The sequence below is a fragment of the Coregonus clupeaformis genome, chromosome 21 (assembly GCF_020615455.1).
Source record: "Coregonus clupeaformis isolate EN_2021a chromosome 21, ASM2061545v1, whole genome shotgun sequence".
In the NCBI taxonomy this organism is placed as follows: domain Eukaryota; kingdom Metazoa; phylum Chordata; class Actinopteri; order Salmoniformes; family Salmonidae; genus Coregonus; species Coregonus clupeaformis.
In genome coordinates, this window is record NC_059212.1 from 2,388,173 (window position 1) to 2,408,607 (window position 20,435).

Sequence of the window (20,435 nt, forward strand, 5' to 3'; positions counted from 1 at the left end):
GTATTCAGACCCTTTGCTATTAGACTCAAAATTGAGCTCAGGTGCATCCTGTTTCCATTGATCATCCTTGAGATGTTTCTACAACTTGATTGGAGTCCACCTGTGGTAAATTCAATTGATTGGACATGATTTGGAAAGGCACACACCTGTCTACAGTACCAGTCAAAAGTTTGGACACACCTACTCATTCAAGGGTTTTTCTTTATTTTTACTATTTTCTACATTGTAGAATAATAGTGAAGCCATCACAACTATGAAATAACACATATGGAATCAGGTAGTATATCATCTGAATATATCATCAGAATATATTTTATATTTGAGATTCTTCAAATAGCCACCCTTTGCCTTGATGACAGCTTTGCACACTCTTGGCATTCTCTCAACCAGCTTCACCTGGTATGCTTTTCCAACAGTCTTGAAGGAGTTCCCACATAGGCTGAGCACTTGTTGACTGCTTTTCCTTCACTCTGACGTCCGACTCATCCCAAACCATCTCAATTGGGTTGAGGTCGGGGGATTGTGGAGGCCAGGTCATCTGATGCAGCACTCCCATCACTCTCCTTCTTGGTAAAATAGCCCTAAATAAAGACTGTAATTGAACTGTTGTTAGCAGGGGAGAGCTAGTATTTGCGCAACTTCTAAGTAGTATGCACCGGATATGGCGTCAACATTCGACAAAGACAACAATGACATGTGCTTGCTTTCTACTTCTCAAATAGATACACCCTCCCCCTCCACATACACTCACACAAAAACAAACACACTCAAAGATATCTGATAAACAGATTGTGTCAGAGGGGGGCAGTGACACTAACATAGGGGGGCAGCTCCCACCCTGTCACTGGTGTATTTTTACCCCCCAACCACCACCCTGCCCCAGCCCCTCTGTCCTCTTGATAGTTGCCTGATGGAATGCTGTGTGACCTGTGTTATTTTTAGACGGGCCTGGTTGAAATAGTCAAGCTCAGGCTTCAGTGAAGATAAACACTAGCTGGTCTCGCGCCGTGTGGCACGTCAACCGTGTTTTAACTTGACCTGAACGATTTGGAGCTATTTGCTGTGACAGACAAGTACTTATATCCGAAACCACATCTTCTCCGGACTACCTTAATTTCATAACAGAACCAAACTAGAGCTCTTAAGATGTCTCCTGAAGACCGTTGGGCAGGAATGAGGTACATGTCTGTTTGTTTTGATGTCTTTTGAGTGTGAATGAAGAGAAAGTGAGAGACAAACAGTGAAAATGAGTTTTGAATACTGTTACAGCTCTCTGTTCATATGTACAGTGCCTTCAGAAAGTATTCACACATTTTGTGTCACTGGCCTATACACAATACCCCATGATGTCAAAGTGGAATGATGTATTTTTGACATTTTTACTAATTAATTAAAAATGAAAAGCTGAAATGTCTTGAATCAATAAGTATTCAACCCCTTTGTTATGGCAAGCCTAAATAAGTTCAGGAGTAAAAATGTGCTTAACAAGTCACATAATAAGTTGCATGGACTCACTCTGTGTGCAATAATAGTGTTTAACATGATTGTTGAATGACTGCCTCATCTCTGTACCCCACACATACAATTATCTGTAAGGTCCCTCAGTCGAGCAGTGAATTTCAAACACATTCAACCACAAAGACCAGGGATGTTTTCCAATGTTTCGCAAAGAAGGGCACCTATTGGTAAATGGGTAGAGGATAACCTGGTTCTGTCTGCTTTCCAACAGACACTGGGAGACAAATTCACCTTTCAGCAGGACAATAACCTAAAATACAAGGCAAAATATACACTGGAGTTGCTTACCAAGACGGCATTGAATGTTCCTTAGTGGCCTACAGTTTTAAATCTTCTTGAAAATCTATGGCAAGACTTGAAAATGGCTGTCTAGCAATGATCAAGAACCAACTTGACAGAGCTTGAAGAATTTTTTAAAGAATAATGTGCAAATATTGTACAATCCAGATGTGCAAAGCTCTTAGAGACTTACCCAGAAGACTCACAGCTGTAATCGCTGCCAAAGGTGATTCTCAGGGGTGTGAATACTTATATTAATTAGACATTTCAGTTTTTCATTTTCAATAAATTTGCAAAAATTTCTGAAAACATGTTTTCACTTTGTCATTATGGGGTATTGTGTGTAGATGGGTAAGAGAGAAAAAAAACTATTTAATGCATTTTGAATTCAGGCTGTAACACAACAAAATGTGGAATAAGTCAAGGGGTATGAATACTTTCTGAAGGCACTGTATGTCAGTGATAAAAAAAAACTAGTATTCTAGATAAGGTGCTACACTCTTCATGTTACGTAATTGGTTGTGATTATATTGGGTGGCATGCCTTAAGTTTTCCCTCCTCAAGTATAAGCGACAGGATTTTGGTATCCATATTGCTAAGAGTTATAGGTATACAATTCACTCCAGTTTTCTCAACTCAAAACCCAACATGACTAGGCAAATAAAGTTGGATTAAAATACACCTAAGATCTGTAACCAAAATAATACAGCTTGTGCAACTTGGAAAGGTGTCAACATCGTTGCATAAGATGTCAGTGATATCAATGGCGGCACATGGGTGCTGTGTGGCTCAGTTGGTAGAGCATGGTGCTTGCAGCGCCAGGGTTGTGGGTTCGATTCCCATGGGGAACCAGTATCAAAAATGTATACACTCACTACATTAAGTCGCTCTGGACAAGAGTGTCTGCTAAATGACTCAAATGTTAATTTGGGCTTGGGCTCTATCTAGTCTAGATGTGCATGATGACTCTTTTGAAATTGAGGTTTAAGTGAACTGGTCAAGGCTTTGCCTTTGGGTTTTGAATAGCAGCCAATATCATTTATCAAGTTGACAACAAACCCCCACAAAGAGGGCTTTTGGCATAAAGGTATGTTGCATCTGGAGTGTTCTTTTGTACACACACACATAGACTGGTATACATATTTACTCCCTCTGTATATCCCTCGGAAATATGTGGATGCTCTGGATTTTTTAGCCACCATTCCTCACATTGTTTGGCAGTTTGTTAAATACTATTTTTAAGGCGCCGTCACTGGACTGATTAGAGGCTCAGACATGTAGCTCCCTATGTTGTTTTAGAGATCACCGATAGGTTGAAATGACATGTCTGCTTTGGGTGCCCCTCCTCTGGTCTCTCGATAGGATTGTTGTCATGGAACGATCCTAGTTGAGCCAGTGTGATCTGAAGTCTTTTAAATGTTGCGCTCCACCAAAGTGTAATGGAGTGCCAGGATTTTCTAGGACTTTCCGCTGAAGGGGTTTACCCAGTCCTCTGTAGCTCAATTGGTAGAGCATGGTGCTTGTAACGGCAGGGTAGTGGGTTCGATCCCCGGGACCACCCATACGTAAAAATGTATGCACACATGACTGTAAGTCGCTTTGGATAAAAGCGTCTGCTAAATGGCATATTATTATATTATAATACCGCTGTCCCACAGAAGTTTAGTTTGGTCTGTCCCTTTGGGTCTACAAAGGAAGATACGATACCCCTATCACTGCATTACAGTACAAAAGCTGGATACTGTTATCCAGAGGATATTGCCTAGTGAGCGGAGCATTGTACCCTTCGGGTTTACCAATGTCTTGACAATGTCTTCTGGGTGTTAACTTTGAACCAGTCTTTCTCCCTTGGGTTTCCCCTAGGAGCGTTTTCCCAAACGGAATTTGCCCAGTACCAGAACGCTTGACAAAAGTGTTTACCAGTAGACCACCTCCCATACCAGGGCACTGTACTTAAGCAGTTCTAAGGAGCAGGGCAGATTTACAGGAAATACTGAAATCTTTATCTGGATTCATTGCCTCACAGACAAACGTTCAGTCACACTGTCACATGTGCGCCCGTCACGGTTTCCCTGGAAATATGTCTCCCTGGGAAGCACGTGCCTGGAATGTGAGAGGGGAATAGCAAGCTGACCTTTATTGACAGAGGTATATGTCAGACATGGGCGTAAGTTTGGTGGGGGGCTGGGGGTGGAGTTCAGGAGATACACTACCCTGGCCTGTTGTTCTTTTCCAGGCTGATGGTGAGAGGGGTATGGAGTAGGGCTGGGCGATATGGCCAAAATATAATATCACTATATATTTTTTTTTTAATCTGCATTTCCTCCACTCATTTGAGGTCATTTCCATACTGCCACGTAGGGCTGCATGATATGGGCAAACAATCCAGGCCTTATTTTTTACCAAATGTTGCAATTGCGATTTGACTTGCGATTTAGAGCAAAACACTTGGGTGAACTGTTGGAATCGTGGAAATAGAATGATTATTCTAATACTATAGTTAGAATATAATAGTGGGCAGTTTGAAAACAATGTTGTTTGCCATGACAACGAATGAAAATACCAGGAGGAGTTATTGTGACAGGGTAGGAACCAAAGTGTAAATAAGTGTTTCCTAGGTGACCCTATAATCATTGGCTACATTTAATGTTTTCTCTTAGCTACTTCATTACATTTACATTTACATTTTAGTCATTTAGCAGAAGCTCTTATCCAGAGCGACTTACAGTTAGTGAGTGCATACATTTTCATACAGGTGTGCCAAGCTTGTAGCGTCATACCAAAGAAGACTCAAGGCTGTAATTGCTGCCAAAGGTGCTTGAACAAAGTACTGAGTAAAGGGTCTGAATACTTAAGTAAATGTGATATTTCAGATTTTTATACATTTGCCAACATTACTAAAAACGTGTTTTTGCTTTGTCATTATGGGGTATTGTGTGTAGATTGATGAGGGAAAAAAATATTGAATACATGTTTTAATAAGGCTGTAACGTAATATGTGCCTTTTACTGAGGAGTGGCTTCCGTCTGGCCATTCTACCATAAAGGCCTGATTGGTGGAGTGCTGCAGAGATGGTTGTCCTTCTGGAAGATTCTCCCATCTCCACAGAGGAACTCTGGAGCGCTGTCAGAGTGACCATCGGGTTCTTGGTCAACTCCCTGACCAAGGCCCTTCTCCCCTAATTGGTCAGTTTGGCCAGGCAGCCAGCTCTAGGAAGAGTATTGGTGGTTCCAAACTTCTTCCATTTAAAAATGATGGAGGCCACTGTGTTTTTCGGGACCTTCAATGTTGCAAAAAATTTTTGGTACCCTTCCCCAGATCTGTGCCTCGACACAATCCTGTCTCTGAGCTCTACGTACAATTCCTTCGACCTCGTGGCTTGGTTTTTGCTCTGACATGCACTGTCAACTGTGGGACCTTATATAGACAGGTGTGTGCCTTTCCAAATCATGTCCAATCAATTGAATTTACCACAGGTGGACTCCAATCAAGTTGTAGAAACATCTCAAGGATGATCAATGGAAACAGGATGCACCGGAGCTCAATTTCGAGTCTCATAGCAAAGGGTCTGAATACTTATGTAAATAAGGTGTTTCTGTTTTTAATTTTTAATACATTTACAAAAATTTCTAAACACCTGTTTTCGCTTTGTCATTATGGGGTAGTGTGTGTAAATTCATAATGTAATCCATTTTAGAATAAGGCTGTAACGTAACAAAATGTGTAAAAAGTCAAGGGGTTTGAATACTTTCCAAATGCATTGTAAATATATATTATTTTATTTTTTTGCTCATGTAGCTAACATATTCATGCTTTGCATATTCCTCTTTGATTTAGAGTGCACAAACAACATACTGATTTAGATATACACCATCACTGCTATTATCAGGCTGTATAGCTAGTTACGTTTGCTCTGACTCAGTACATTTGTTAGATAGCTAGCCAGCTAACCAGCGATTAGCATTAGCGGCTAACACGATTTAGGCCCAACTTGCTAAGAAAAGACAAACTAGCCGTTTGCAGATGTAAGAAACACAAACGAATAGTTAATTATAGACCACTAGAGGTTTTATATTAAGAAGCAAAGTAAAAACAGCATCGTTGTCATCAACATTGTTGCATGTGCTGCATTGACCATGCAGACTGAACGCAAGTGTGTGGTGGTCAAGGAACAACAAATGCGCTCCGTGAAATACAGGGGGCGGGGCTAGGTCTGTATGGAAAGCGGTATGGAAAGAGAGTGAGAGCTGCGAGAGATGACTCAATTAGCGGAGTAAACTATAAAAATGGACCTTACACACGCCGTATCACATTTAACATTCAAATACCGTTATAGAAGGTAACGTAAAAACCCAAACCGGTCCGTGCATTAATACGTTATATCGTAAAATATGGTATACCGCCCAGCCCTAGAATGGAGCTTCAGGGGGAAGCAGGCAAAGGGGTGCATTAAGGGTGGATGTTTAGAAAACCTGCGCAACCGAAACAAATGGGAACAGGACAGCTGTGTGGGGGCGGAAGGTGGGTTTGGGAGAGAGGGTAACGAGCTAGGAAAGGGCAGCGCTCAAATGGACTTCCGTTAATAGATGTACGCAGCCTGCCAAGGAATCCTGTGTTGCGGTGGCTTTGAAAGCCAAGCCTTTTCCTTGAGAGCTGAGGTCCAGCGAAGCCAATTCTCCATCATCTGTCAAACGCTCCCACGACAAACAAAGAGAGGTTTTCTGAAAGGCATGCTGGGTAATGTATTTTTATTTTGAACTTTTCACCCGCTCTATTCCTTGGAATTGGCTTTAAACTAATAAAGTGTGATACAGTTGTCAGGCTTTCCAGGGTCACATGGGGGATTTCATTACGAGCGGCTTCCTTACGACCTACTTTCCTGTCGTTTGAAAATGTCAGATTAAAGGGGTGGAGAGTTGTAAAGAGCCAGGTTGAGTTCATTAAGCGCATCTGTCAACGCGATTGGTATTTAAGGGCTCGGTGTAAGGGTTCTTGGGGTCATAGCACTTTAGTACCTATTGCCTATCCACTATCCTACTCCTTGAGCAAGGACACCTAGAGAGATGGAGAGACCATTCATGAGAGTACATGCTGGTAAACCCAAACAGATATGCAGTGCCTTCAGAAAGCATTCACACCCTTTGACTTTTTCAAAATGTTGTTGTGTTACAAAGTGGGATTAAAAAGGATTTAATTGTAATTTTTTTTGTCAACGATCTACACAAAATACTCTGTAATGTCAAAGTGGAAGACTACATGACCAAAAGTATGTGGACACCTGCTCGTCCAACATCTCATTCCAATATCATGGGCATTAATATGGAGTTGGTCCCCCCTTTGCTGCTATAACAACAAAGTATTGAGTAAATGGTCTGAATACTTATTTAAATGTGATATTTCCCCAAAAAATTATGTCAATACATTTGCAAAAATTTCTAGAAACCAGTTTTTGCTTTGTCATTATGGGGTATTGTGTGTAAATTGATGAGGAAAAAAATAACAATTTAATCCATTTTAGAATATGGCTTTAGTAACTAAATGTGGAAAAAGTCAAGGGGTCTGAATACTTTCCGAATGCATTGTAGATTTAAGTCAAAACTGTAACTCGGCCAGGTGAATTCATCTCCCAATATCTGGTAGAAAGCAGACTGAACCAAGTTTACTTCTAGGATTTTGCCTGTGCTTAGCTCCATTGCATTTCATTTTTATCCTGAAAAACTCCCCAGTCCTTAACGATTATCAGCATGCCCATAACATAATGCAGCCACCACTATGCTTGAAAATATGGAGAGTGGTACTCAGTAATTGTATTGTTATATTGTATTTGACCCAAACATAACACTGTATTCAGGATAAAAAGTGAATTGCTTTGTCACATTTTTTGCAGTATTACTTTAGTGCCTTGTTGCAAACAGGATGCATGTTTTGGAATATTTTTATTCTGTACAAGCTTCCTTCTTTTCACTCTGTCAGTTAGGTTAGTATTGTGGAGTAACTACAATGTTGTTGATCCATCCTCAATTTTCTCCTATGACAGCTAGAGATACACTGTATATACAAAAGTATGTGGACACCCCTTCAAATTAGTGTATTTCAGCCACACCCGTTGCTGACAGGTGTATAAAATCGAGCACACAGCCATGCAATCTCCATACACAAACATTGGCAGTAAAACTACCGAGTTCCAAACTGCCTCTGGAAGTAATGTCAGCACAAGAACTGTTCGTCGGGAGCTTCATGAAATGGGTTTCCATGGCCGAGTAGCCGCACACAAGCCTAAGATCATCAGGCGCAATGCCAAGTGTCGGCTGGAGTGGTGCAAAGTGGTGTTTGGCGCATGCCAGGAGAACGCTGCCTGCCTCAATGCATAGTGCCAACAGTAAAGTTTGGTGGAGGAGGAGTAATGGTCTGGGGCTGTTTGTCATGGTTTGGGCTAGGCCCCTTAGATCCAGTGAAGGGAAATCTTAGCATACAATGACATTCTAGACCAGTGTTTCCCAACCGGGGGTACGCGTACCCCTAGGGGTACGTGAGCAGTCCCCTGGTGGCATGTGTGAAGATTTTCAAAAATTTGAAGAAAACATTTTTGGGAAAAATATATTAAATTTAATTCCATTTGAATAGGCAGGAAAACATCTACTGAGGTCACTGGTATGAAATCTCTAGTTATTTTATATTTATAGGCCTAGTTTTTTACTTTAGTTTCGGTGTGTGCGCATTGCTCTGTCTACCTGGCCTCTGCCCACCCACTCGCCCGTTGGCTCAATGTTTGATCCTAGAGTGCCTGCTGCTGTTATCCTCACAGAAACTATGAATGATAAGACAGCAGCTGATGAACTGAAGACTGTACCATTGTCAAATAACACGGTGTGCCATGGGGTCGATGACATGGGCGTTGATATTATTGATCAATTGGTGAATTTAAAAAAAGACATCTGATCAATTTTCTCTGCAGTTGGACAAATCGACTGATGTCAGTCTGGAAGCCCAGTTGATTGCGTTTGTGCGATACAGAGACATTTAGGAAATTAATGAGCACATTCTGTTCTGCCAGAAGCTAACGGGGAGATCTACAGGTGAGGATCTGTTTCACGTAATTGACAGCTTTTTCTCAGAACACTATCTGGATTGGAAATCCTGTTTTCATGTGTGCACGGATCATGCTGCATCAATGCTTGGGAGAGTGAAATTATGAATTGCCCACATAAAGAAGGTAAATCCCACTGTATCATTCACAGAGAGGCATTGGCCAGCAAGATAATGAGTCCTGAGTTACATTATGTTTTGAATGACGCAGTGAAAGTGATTCACTTTATAATGTCCAGGCTTCTGAATCACCGACTGTTTGAAAGGCTCTGTGATGACAGTGGGACTGAGCACAAGCAGCTACTGCTTCACGCCGACGTCCGTTGGCTATCCAGAGAGAAAACGCTACAGAGGCTTTTTGAGCTGCGAGCCGAAGCAAGTGATTTTCTGTCTGAGCACTCACATCCCTTGTGGCTGTGTATGAGGACACCGACTGTAGAGTCCGCCTTGCCAATCTTGCTGATGTGTTCAGCAAACTGAACAACCTGAATCTAACTCTGCAAGGTAGACACACACATTCTAAACATGTATGACAAACTGTGTGGATTCATGAAGAAGATCAAACTCTGGGAGAGGAAATGTGAAGATGGGGAGGTAAGTTGTTTCCAGCAGCTTGACACCTCTTTTTACGGGTGATGTTGACAGAGCTCCTATGGTGCAGATAGTAAGCTCACATTTATCCAAACTCAACAGTGAGTTCAACTCCTACTTCCTTGACATTGAAAACAAGTCTGCGAAACCACATTTGTCAAATGTACACCTAATATAGGAATCATGCCGGTCGCACACGCATGAGGGGGTACTTCAGGCAGGTCAAAGTGTTTTAGGTGTACAGTACCCAAAAAAGGTTGGGAACCACTGTTCTAGACGATTCTGTGCTTCCAACTTTGTGGCAACAGTTTGGGGAAGGCCCTTTCCTGTTTCAGCATGACAATACTCCCATGCACAAAGTGAGGTCCATACAGAAATGGTTTGTCGAGATCGGTGTGAAGACCTTGACTGGCCTGCACAGAGCCCTTACCGCAACCCCAGCGAACACCTTTGGGATGAATTGGAATGCCGACTGCGAGCCAGGCCTTATCGCCCAACATCAGTGCCCGACCATACTAATGCTCTTGCGGCTGAATGGAAGCAAGTCCCCGCAGCAATGTTCCAACATCTAGTGGAAAGCCTTCCCAGAAGAGTGGAGGCTGTTCTAACAGCAGAGGGGAGACCAACTCCATATTAATGCCCGTGATTTTGGAATGAGATGTTTGACAAGCAGGTGACCACATACTTTTGGTCATGTAGTGTATCAGGTTTTTTGGATTAGCTGCGTCTCCACAACCGCCGTTCGACCTTCCGCATCTGCGGTAGAAGGTGGCAGAGCTACAGCGTTGTATTTCAGACCATGAGACGTCCCGAAAATCAATCTTCTCACGAAAACGTCTGTACGGTTTGGCCTACAAATCTATTGTGACTATGGAAAGGAGAGACTCTCACAAACACGATGGTGTTCTCTGTTTTGCTCTAAGACCCTCACAATTGTCACAGGACCTGTCTGAAGGTAACCCATACAAACGAATTGAGGTATGGAGGTAGTTTTGTGCCAACAAAAATAACGGGTTAAGTATGTGTCCCAAACATCCCTGAGCGGTTTCCTTCCTCTCCAGCAACTGAGTTAGGAAGGACACCTGTATCTTTGTAGTGTCTGGGTGTATTGTTACACCATCCAAAGTGTAATCAATAACTTCACAATGCTCAAAGGGATTTTCAATGTCTGCTTTTTTTATTTTTACCCATCTACCAATAGGTGCCCTTCTTTGCAAGGAATTGGAAAACATCCCTATGTGACTTGTTAAGCACATTTTTACTCCTGAACTTATTTAGGCATGCCATAACAAAGGGGTTGAATACTTATTGCCTGAAGACATTTTAGCTTTTCATTTTTAATACATTTATAGAAATTTCGAAAAACATAATTCCACTTTGACATCATTGGGTATTGTGTGTAGGCCAGTCACAAAAAAAATCATCACAATTTAATCAATTTGAAATTGAATATACTAGTCGCACATTGTTGAAGAAAAGTTTAAAAGGAAATCACAATCCCAGATTTTAGTGAGATTCACTCCCAATTGCTTCAGCTAGAACTAGGATTACAATCTCACAGTGAATTACAAAGCAGTTAGCACGCTAACAGCTAATTTCCGATAACAACGCTGGTTTACAAATTACGGTAACAACTGACCCTGCAAATGACCCTTAAAGTCTAAGGGTGACATTTTCATGGTGCAAAAGAGCAAACTCAATCTTTGCTCTTTTGCACAATGAAAATGTCTCTGTCAGACTTCGAGGGTCATTTGTTACCAGTGTTGTTACCTGAAATTAGCCATTAGCATGCTAGCTGCTTTGTAATTCACCCTGAAACGTATTCCAAATTGGCCTTAGCTGCTAGCCTGCTATTTATGTTGGGGGATACCCTAGTTCCTGTCTGTCTGTCTCTGCGAGTCAGTGCTGTCCACCAGTTACATTCTGACAGATCCCAAGGCCCCCAGCTCCATATCCTGGCATGTTGTAGCAGTAAAGCATGTGACTGAAGGGCCTATAAAGTCGCCTCTGATGACATCTACATGTTAGTCATTTAGCAGATGTTCTTATCCAAAGCGACTTACAGTAGCAATTAGGGCTAAGTGCCTTGCTCAATGGCCCATCAACAGTTTTTTCCCCCACGTTGTCAGCTCGGGGATTTGAACCAGTGACTTTTTCTTTACTGGACCAACTCTCTTAACTGCTAGGTTACTTGCCGCCCATACCTTAGAGTATATACCAGAGCATGTAATGATCTACAGATAGCCCGAATGGAGTGTGATATGTTGGGGTGCTAACATTTACATTTTAGTCATTTAGCAGACGCTCTTATCCAGAGCGACTTACAGTTAGTGAGTGCATACATGTTTTCATACTGGCCTTCCCTTTACAGCTGTTTCATTGGAAATGGCTCATACAGTGGGGGAAAAAAGGATTTAGTCAGCCACCAATTGTGCAAGTTCTCCCACTTAAAAAGATGAGAGAGGCCTTTAATTTTCATCATAGGTACACGTCAACTATGACAGACAAAATGAGAAAAAAAAATCCAGAAAATCACATTGTAGGATTTTTTATGATTTTATTTGCAAATTATGGTGGAAAATAAGTATTTGGTCAATAACAAAAGTTTCTCAATACTTTGTTATATACCCTTTGTTGGCAATGACACAGGTCAAACGTTTTCTGTAAGTCTTCACAAGGTTTTCACACACTATTTTGGCCCATTCCTCCATGCAGATCTCCTCTAGAGCAGTGATGTTTTGGGGCTGTCGCTGGGCAACACGGACTTTCAACTCCCTCAAAGATTTTCTATGGGGTTGAGATCTGGAGACTGGCTAGGCCACTCCAGGACCTTGAAATGCTTCTTACGAAGCCACTCCTTCGTTGCCCGGGCGGTGTGTTTGGGATCATTGTCATGCTGAAAGACCCAGCCACGTTTCATCTTCAATGCCCTTGCTGATGGAAGGAGGTTTTCACTCAAAATCTCACGATACATGGCCCCATTCATTCTTTCCTTTACACGGATCAGTCGTCCTGGTCCCTTTGCAGAAAAACAGCCCAAAAGCATGATGTTTCCACTCCCATGCTTCACAGTAGGTATGGTGTTCTTTGGATGCAATCAGCATTCTTTGTCCTCCAAACACGACGAGTTGAGTTTTTACCAAAAAGTTCTATTTTGGTTTCATCTGACCATATGACATTCTCCCAATCCTCTTCTGGATCATCCAAATGCACTCTAGCAAACTTCAGACGGGCCTGGACATGTACTGGCTTAAGCAGGGGGACACGTCTGGAACTGCAGGATTTGAGTCCCTGGCGGCGTAGTGTGTTACTGATGGTAGGCTTTGTTACTTTGGTCCCAGCTCTCTGCAGGTCATTCACTAGGTCCCCCTGTGTGGTTCTGGGATTTTTGCTCACCGTTCTTGTGATCATTTTGACCCCACGGGGTGAGATCTTGCGTGGAGCCCCAGATCGAGGGAGATTATCAGTGGACTTGTATGTCTTCCATTTCCTAATAATTGCTCCCAGAGTTGATTTCTTCAAACCAAGCTGCTCACCTATTGCAGATTCAGTCTTCCCAGCCTGGTGCAGGTCTACAATTTTGTTTCTGGTGTCCTTTGACAGCTCTTTGGTCTTGGCCATAGTGGAGTTTGGAGTGTGACTGTTTGAGGTTGTGGACAGGTGTCTTTTATACTGATAACAAGTTCAAACAGGTGCTATTAATACAGGTAACGAGTGGAGGACAGAGGAGCCTCTTAAAGAAGAAGTTACAGGTCTGTGAGAGCCAGAAATCTTGCTTGTTTGTAGGTGACCAAATACTTATTTTCCACCATAATCTGCAAATAAATTCATAAAAAATCCTACAGTGTGATTTTCTGGATTTTTTTTTCTTAATTTGTCTGTCATAGTTGACGTGTACCTATGATGAAAATTACAGGCCTCTCTCATCTTTTTAAGTGGGAGAACTTGCACAATTGGTGGCTGACTAAATACTTTTTTTCCCCACTGTATGACTCACATACTACTGACTCAACTTCTGTGATGTTTGTTTGATGCATTTCTATGACTGTGCCAACAACATATATAATATAAGTATTGACATGCTACAACTCCTGATACCAGATTTCGTTTTTTTTAATGTTATTTTACTCATCCTTTATTTAACCAGGGAAGTCACATGATGGTTTTACAACCTTACTAGCAGGAGGAAAGAGGCTGTGCTTGTGGTCACCAGTGATGGATAATTATATTTCTCTCTGACTCTAGCTGGGAGATCATTGATACGGACCAGGACAGCAGATCTGGAGCTGGGCTACAGGTCACAGACTCCTGGACGAGCTTCAAGCTCTTTCTGCAGGAGTCCTCCTCCTTCAAGCAGGAGAATCCAGGCAAGGTGAGGCAAATGTGATTTGGAATGCCTGATGCATTATTTTATATGACTGGATATTCAGTATTTGCCTTTAATCCAAACTGAAAAGTATGATTGATACAATCAATTTACCTGAATTATCTTAGATGCAGCCCGATTGATGCATTGTATGTCAAGTTCTAAATCAATTATAAAACTTGAGTCCCTTCTCTCCTCTTCCTTGCACCAATGTTTTTCTCTTGTTATGTCACTCACTGACAGTCACTCAATTAGCCATGTCGGCTAACAATTTTTAGCGAGCTATCTAAACTTGTAGTAATCATGGCCGAATACCGATCTGGCACGCAGGGCACGTGCACAAGGGCCCCAACCTCCAGGAGGCCCACATTGATTTTTTTAGTCATTCTCACTCAGATATCATATTAACATGGCATAAATCATTACAAAATGTGTAGAATTGCAGGAAATTAGCTGTAAAAGTGCAAATTTGTTATCTCTGTCCCATGGCAAAATGAGTAGAATTGCATGAAATGTGTAATAAAATTGCGAAGTTTTCTCTCCTCCCCATGGCGAAATGTGTGGAATTGCAGAAAACATGCTTTAAAACTGTATCATGTTCTCTACGCCCCATGGAAAAATGTATAGAATTGCAGGAAATGAACTTTGAAACGTACATCTTTCTCTCCACCGTCAAGAGGGGGGCCACTAAAATGTTTTGCCATGAGGTGGGGGTGCCAACCAAATCTCGCTTAGGGCCCCCAAAAAGCTAGAGCTGGCCCTGGTTGCAACCTAATAAATGTTGCTCTCTTTCCTTCTTCCCAATCTTAGTTTTGCTTGCTGGTCTGCAGTTTGTGCACCTTTTTGGCTGTTTTAGGACGCTACATTCCAGGTGTTCTCATCTTATATGTTTTAGGTAAGTTGTTGCGATCATCCTACCATATCTTTGGACAACTAGCCAATATGCAAAGCACAAAATAATATTCTGGAGAATGTGTTGATTCAAACTGATGTATCATCACTTTGGTACAGTTGAGATTATGAAATGTCTTTATAGCGGAATGTTACAACTCGTGAACCCAGCTTTAGGAAGAAGTTGACATTCAATGCATTGTCCTCCTCCAATTCTGAGCTGAACTATGGTGGTTAACATTTGACATGCAGCATCTTTGCTTCATCCAGTGATATTGGCCACTAGTTGTGATACAAACCTTATCAAAACATATAGGCCTGTGGGATACGCTACATGAGGTGTGCGACTATGATTAGAAAAAATCGCTAAAACAGACATGAGTTTCTTGCCTTACTGCACACAAGCTGGGCCTCATTCACAAGTGATAATATATCATTCACAAGTGATAGGCTAATATTGTCACCCATCAGACTATCCTTGATTTAATCTTGTCTTTACATATACTAAATAATATATGTGTGAAATTAGTTTTGATTTAGAATGGACCATTATCATGCACCTGTCGGAATAGGGGCAGGGGAAAAAAATACGTAATCTATGCACTTAAATAGCGACTGGAGGACGTGTTTCATTTTCATGCCAGCCAGGTAGGCTATACTCCTATTGTAAAGAAAAGAAATGTGCTTAATATTAGGAAAGTTGAGAAATAAATATAGTGCTCCTCTTTTTAATAGAGGCCATCACTCTGTTTTCTCACGCAATTGCATAACCTATAGAAATGTTGCTCAACATGAGCTCATGGGCTCTCATGAAGTGTTTGTTTAGATTTTCGAATACATTTGCATTGATGTCAGAGTGATTAGAGGGACAATAGAGTGCTGAGTACCAGGCAGTTAGCAAGTTTGGTAGGCTACTAATGACCATCAGCAGCATCAGAGCTGGGAGAACCCTAATTACAGTGACTAAACGGTCATGTGGAATTTGACTGCCGTCATACTCGTGACCGCCGGTGTGGCGGTAATCCGATCACCGTAACAGCCCCAGCTCCTCCATCTGTTAACTATGTCTCCCCCATGTTCTTGCCCCCCCCTTCCCCTTTTTGGTGTCTTATTAGTGCTGGGCATCTTCCTGTGGCCACTGATGTCAGCGCATGACTTTGGGTTGTGGATGAAGCCAGTTCTGCATAAACTGGGCTTCGGACTGGAAAGATTCCTTCAGAAAATCAGAGAGAATCATGGTAACTAACCACTCCAAGATCGCACACACAAACACACACGCACGCACAATAACAACAGATCCACAGATGTTTTATTCTGTGTTTCAGAAAAGAGACTCCTTCAGGCACAAGCTGACCGGGAGAGTATTGAAGCCGATCTGTCCTCTCTTTTCCCCAGGGTTGGTTCATCCTTTGCTGTAATCTACAGTGCTATGAAAAAGTATTTGCCCCCTTTCAAATTTTCTCTACTTTTGCATATTTGTGATACTGAATGTTACCAGATCTTCAACCAAAACCTAATATTAGATAAAGGGAACATAAGTGAACAAATAACACAATTACATATTTATTTCATAAACAAAGTTTACACACCACCAACACCATGCTTGACCTTTGGTATGATGTTCTTACTGTGGAATGCAGAGTTTGGTTTTCACCAGGCATTACTGGAACCATGTCGTCCAAAAAGTTATACTTTTGAATCATCTGTCCATAGAACGTTCTTCCAAGAGTCTTGATGATCATCCAGGTGCTTTTTGGCAAACTTGAGTCAACTTTTTGGACGAGATGGGTTCCATTATGCCTGGCGAAAACCAAACTCTGCATTCCACAGTAAGAACATCATACCAAAGGTCAAGCATGGTGGTGGTGGTGTGATGGTTTGGGGATGCTTTGCTGCCTCAGGACCTGGACGACTTGCCTTAATAGAAGGAACCATGAATTCTGTTCTGTATCAGAGAATTATACAGGAGAATGTCAGACCATCCGTCTGTGAGCTGAAGCTGAAGCGCAGCTGGGTCATGCAGCAAGACAATGATCCAAAACACACAATCAAGTCTACATGAAAATTGCTAAAAAGCAACAAATTGGAAGTTTTGGAAGGGCCTAGTCAAAGTCCAGACCTAATCCCAATTGAGATGTTGTGGCAGGACTTGAAACGAGCAGTTCATGCTTGAAAACCCACACGTCACTGAGTTAAAGCAGTGCTTCATGGAAGAGTGGGCCAAAATTCCTCCACAGCGACGTGAGAGACTGATCAACAATTACAGGAAGCATTTGGTTGGAGTCATTGCAGCTAAAGGTGGCACAACCAGTTATTGAGTGTAAGGGGTCAATTACTTTTTCACACAGGGGAATTGGGTGTTGCATAACTTTGTTTATGAAATAAATATGCCATTGTTGTGTTATTTGTTCACTTATGTTCCCTTTATCTAATATTAGGTTTTGGTTGAAGATCTGATAACATTCAGTATCACAAATATGCAAAAGTAGAGAAAATTAGAAAGGGGGCAAATACTTTTTCATAGCACTGTATGTAAATATACATTTGTTGACAGTCATTGAAATGCAATGCTCATGATCCATATCTGGGTTTCGCAAGAGTGGGGTTAGTTAATTATTATAATTTTTTTATTATATATATATTTTTAGTCATTTAGCAGACGCTCTTATCCAGAGCGACTTACAGTTAGTGAGTGCATACATTTTCATACTGGCCCCCCGTGGGAAACGAACCCACAACCCTGACGTTGCAAGCGCCATGCTCTACCAACTGAGCTACAGTTGTCAATATTGTTGGCTCTATAGCTCTTTGGTCTCTCTAAGATGATGCACACAGCTATTTATTATTCCTGACCTGAGATTGTCCTGACCTGGGTCGTGTTCAGAAGGGAGGAACCATTCTGGAAACGGGAAAGTTCTACCTGAACATGTCCAATAAGAACACAGATTTCCATGTTTCTTTGCAAAACATTTGGCTATGGGGTGCCGTACTGAACATGACCCAGGTGATCTGGCCACAAAAAAACTCTGGTCCCTAGTTATGACCTCGTCACCTGACTCTGACCTGACAAGGAAAAGGGACTACAGTTTTTCCAGGCCAGGTTCAGTAGGGCACACCGTAGCAAATGTTGTACAAAGGAAAAAGTACATACTGTATGTGTTCTTATTTGACCGTTCAGGTAGTACATTTCTGTTTCAAAACATGTTTTTCCTACCGAACATGACCCAGAAAAAAAGTAGGGCCCTAATAATGTTATTGTTACTTGCAACAGTTGGACTCCACAGTTTGTAAGGAGATGTCTATATCGGACACAGAGGCCTCTGATGTGACGTGGACAGACAACGGAACATTTAACCTGTCTGAGGGACATACGCCCCAGACTGAGAACTCAGATGGTGAGTGTTACTGTGTGTGTGTGTGTGTGTGTGTGTATTCCAGCGTGAGTACATATGTAATATTCCAAACATTTAGAATCAAGTGAAGTGCCAAGTATTTTCAATTGTGTGTTCGTTTTTGTCAACTCAAAATGTCACCCTATAATACAAAGTAACTGTAATTCACATGGCAGTTGTTTTTATTTTCCTGCAGACCTAGACAGAGAAGAACTATTCACAGCGGGCCTCCCGGAATTCCCCTCCTTGGAAAATGGCACCAATGGGGAGGACGATGACGACCTGAGCATCGGCCTACCCACCCCCCCTCCCCAACCCCAGCCCCAACACAGCAGAGCCAAGGGGGCGTCCGCGCCCCCCCTCCAGTGGGACCCCTCCACTCAGGCCCTGGAGTTCGTCCACAAGATGGCGGGCGACGTCATTGCCGCCGCCGCCACCGCCATCATTCAGGAGAGGCTGGAGGCCGCCATCGGCACCACCATACCCACAGACCCCCACCCCCACCCCAGGTCCCTGCTGTTCCCCAACCCCACGACACTGCTGCCCCTGGACCTGGCCGAGGAGTCGTCATCGGACAGCGATGTGGAGGAATTTGAGCTGCTGGACCAGTCCGAGCTGGAGCAGCTGGAAGGGGAGCTGGGCCTTGGGGCGAGCGCGGCAGTGGCGGCCAAAGAGCCCAAAAAATCCTTGTCTTCTTCCGGTGGCTTCTTTTCCAAACTCCTGGGCCGCCACTGATTAGAGCAGGGGGTTCAGGAGGATGTGGTGCAGGTCTTGTAGGGGTTAGAGGGTAGAGGGCACGTGGAGACTGAGAGAGGGGCCCTGTTTGGGGGGTGGTGGGTGGGGAGGTTAGGGGTGCAGAGACTGTGGGGGTTGGGAGAAACAATATGGTGTTGCATTCTTCTTTTTCCAGTTGTACTAATAATGATTACTCCTGCATTACATGATCGATATGTTCGAGAGCGAGAGGAAGGGGGGGGGTCAGCAAGCATGATGCTATATGGAGATTGGAGATGTGGGGTTGTCAGGGGGCTGTGTCAGTGTTGGTGTGGTGAGATTGTGACTTTTATTTAACGATTTTCACATCAACCTGTAATAATTAGAAAAGTAAAGTTATGGGTAGGAATGGAATGGAATGTGGTGGTGTTTCTGATTTGCTGCCAAAAATACTATATTTTTGTTTCAAGATTCATACACCGGCCGATTGGGCCCATTCAACTCCATCACCCATTAATCTACAGTACAGCTTAATTCGACCAGACCTACGACAACAATGACAATCATCTGTGCTAACAATGGAACCAATCGTTCAAACCCATACTGTTTGTGCGTATTGGTTGTTACTGAAGCACAAGTTGGGTAACAAACCATGTAGTTAACTGGAACATGCAACGATGGGATGACAGATAATAGTATACATTATATTTTGTATAATTTCTTTCCTTTTTCTAATTTTGTATATTGTTCATGAAGCCATTATATAGGTGAGGGACTTCACCTTTTACGACATGCAATAGGTCTCACAATATTATGCATGGTAATCTTTCAACTTTTAACGGATGTTCAGTAACACTTTTCTTAAAGGGATATTCCTCTCAAATCTAACATACAACCTTATATGTTGAGTGGAACATCCCTTTAAAGTGTTATAGCTCTCTACACTTCAAGCAAAGTGTTGCTCCACATTTTATTTGTATTTGCACCTTATTATTTAACAATGCAACTAGGCACTTGGGACATAATCACTTAGTAGTGACAGCTTTAAACTCCATACAAACAGAATGTAAGATCTCTTTCATTGGACATTGGTCTGTCGATCGCAAAGAGAAGGGGTAACTAAGAAAATTCACCCAAAAATGTTTAGGGGGGGATATGCAGATGCAAGTTGCCATAGTTACTGTGTAATTTGTTTGAAGGTAGTGTTCGCCTTCGTGAGTAAAGTTGAAGGGCTACCTGAGCTCAATACTCAGAGTCAATATTCACGTCATAAGGAATTCCCCTCGACCACGCCCACAAATTGGGGAAAACATTTACATTTACATTTACGTCATTTAGCAGACGCTCTTATCCAGAGCGACTTACAAATTGGTGCATTCACCCTATAACAAACATTCTTTCCTATTGAACCTCATTGTAAAAGAGCCAACTTCGTCGTAGATGTTTTGTTATACAGAAATAACAAAACATGCTGAAAAGCTGTAACCAGGTCAAAAATCCCGACCTACGGTTCGCAATGCTCCCATGTAGGGAAATAGAGCCTGCGAGAAGAGCCCTGTGGCTTCAGGCTGTTCGGCGTGGGAGAGTGGGAAATGTGG

At 42.3% G+C, this 20,435-nt stretch overlaps 1 protein-coding gene across 2 annotated transcripts in view; it reads left to right on the forward strand.

Moving 5' to 3' along the window:
- retreg1 (reticulophagy regulator 1) overlaps positions 1–20,147 on the forward strand; it is a 75,481-nt gene extending 55,334 nt beyond the window's left edge. The window contains exons 1-7 of one of the 2 annotated variants that reach the window (XM_045206068.1): positions 1,001–1,178; positions 13,720–13,846; positions 14,651–14,735; positions 15,847–15,969; positions 16,057–16,127; positions 18,003–18,126; positions 18,320–20,147. In XM_045206068.1, coding sequence (XP_045062003.1) covers positions 1,147–1,178; positions 13,720–13,846; positions 14,651–14,735; positions 15,847–15,969; positions 16,057–16,127; positions 18,003–18,126; positions 18,320–18,858 — 1,101 coding nt within the window. In that variant the 5' untranslated portion in view covers positions 1,001–1,146 and the 3' untranslated portion in view covers positions 18,859–20,147. Of the gene's footprint in view, positions 1–1,000; positions 1,179–13,719; positions 13,847–14,650; positions 14,736–15,846; positions 15,970–16,056; positions 16,128–18,002; positions 18,127–18,319 lie in introns of those variants that run through there. The other variant, XM_041841466.2, reaches the window with a different exon arrangement.
- The last annotated feature ends 288 nt before the right edge of the window (positions 20,148–20,435 follow it).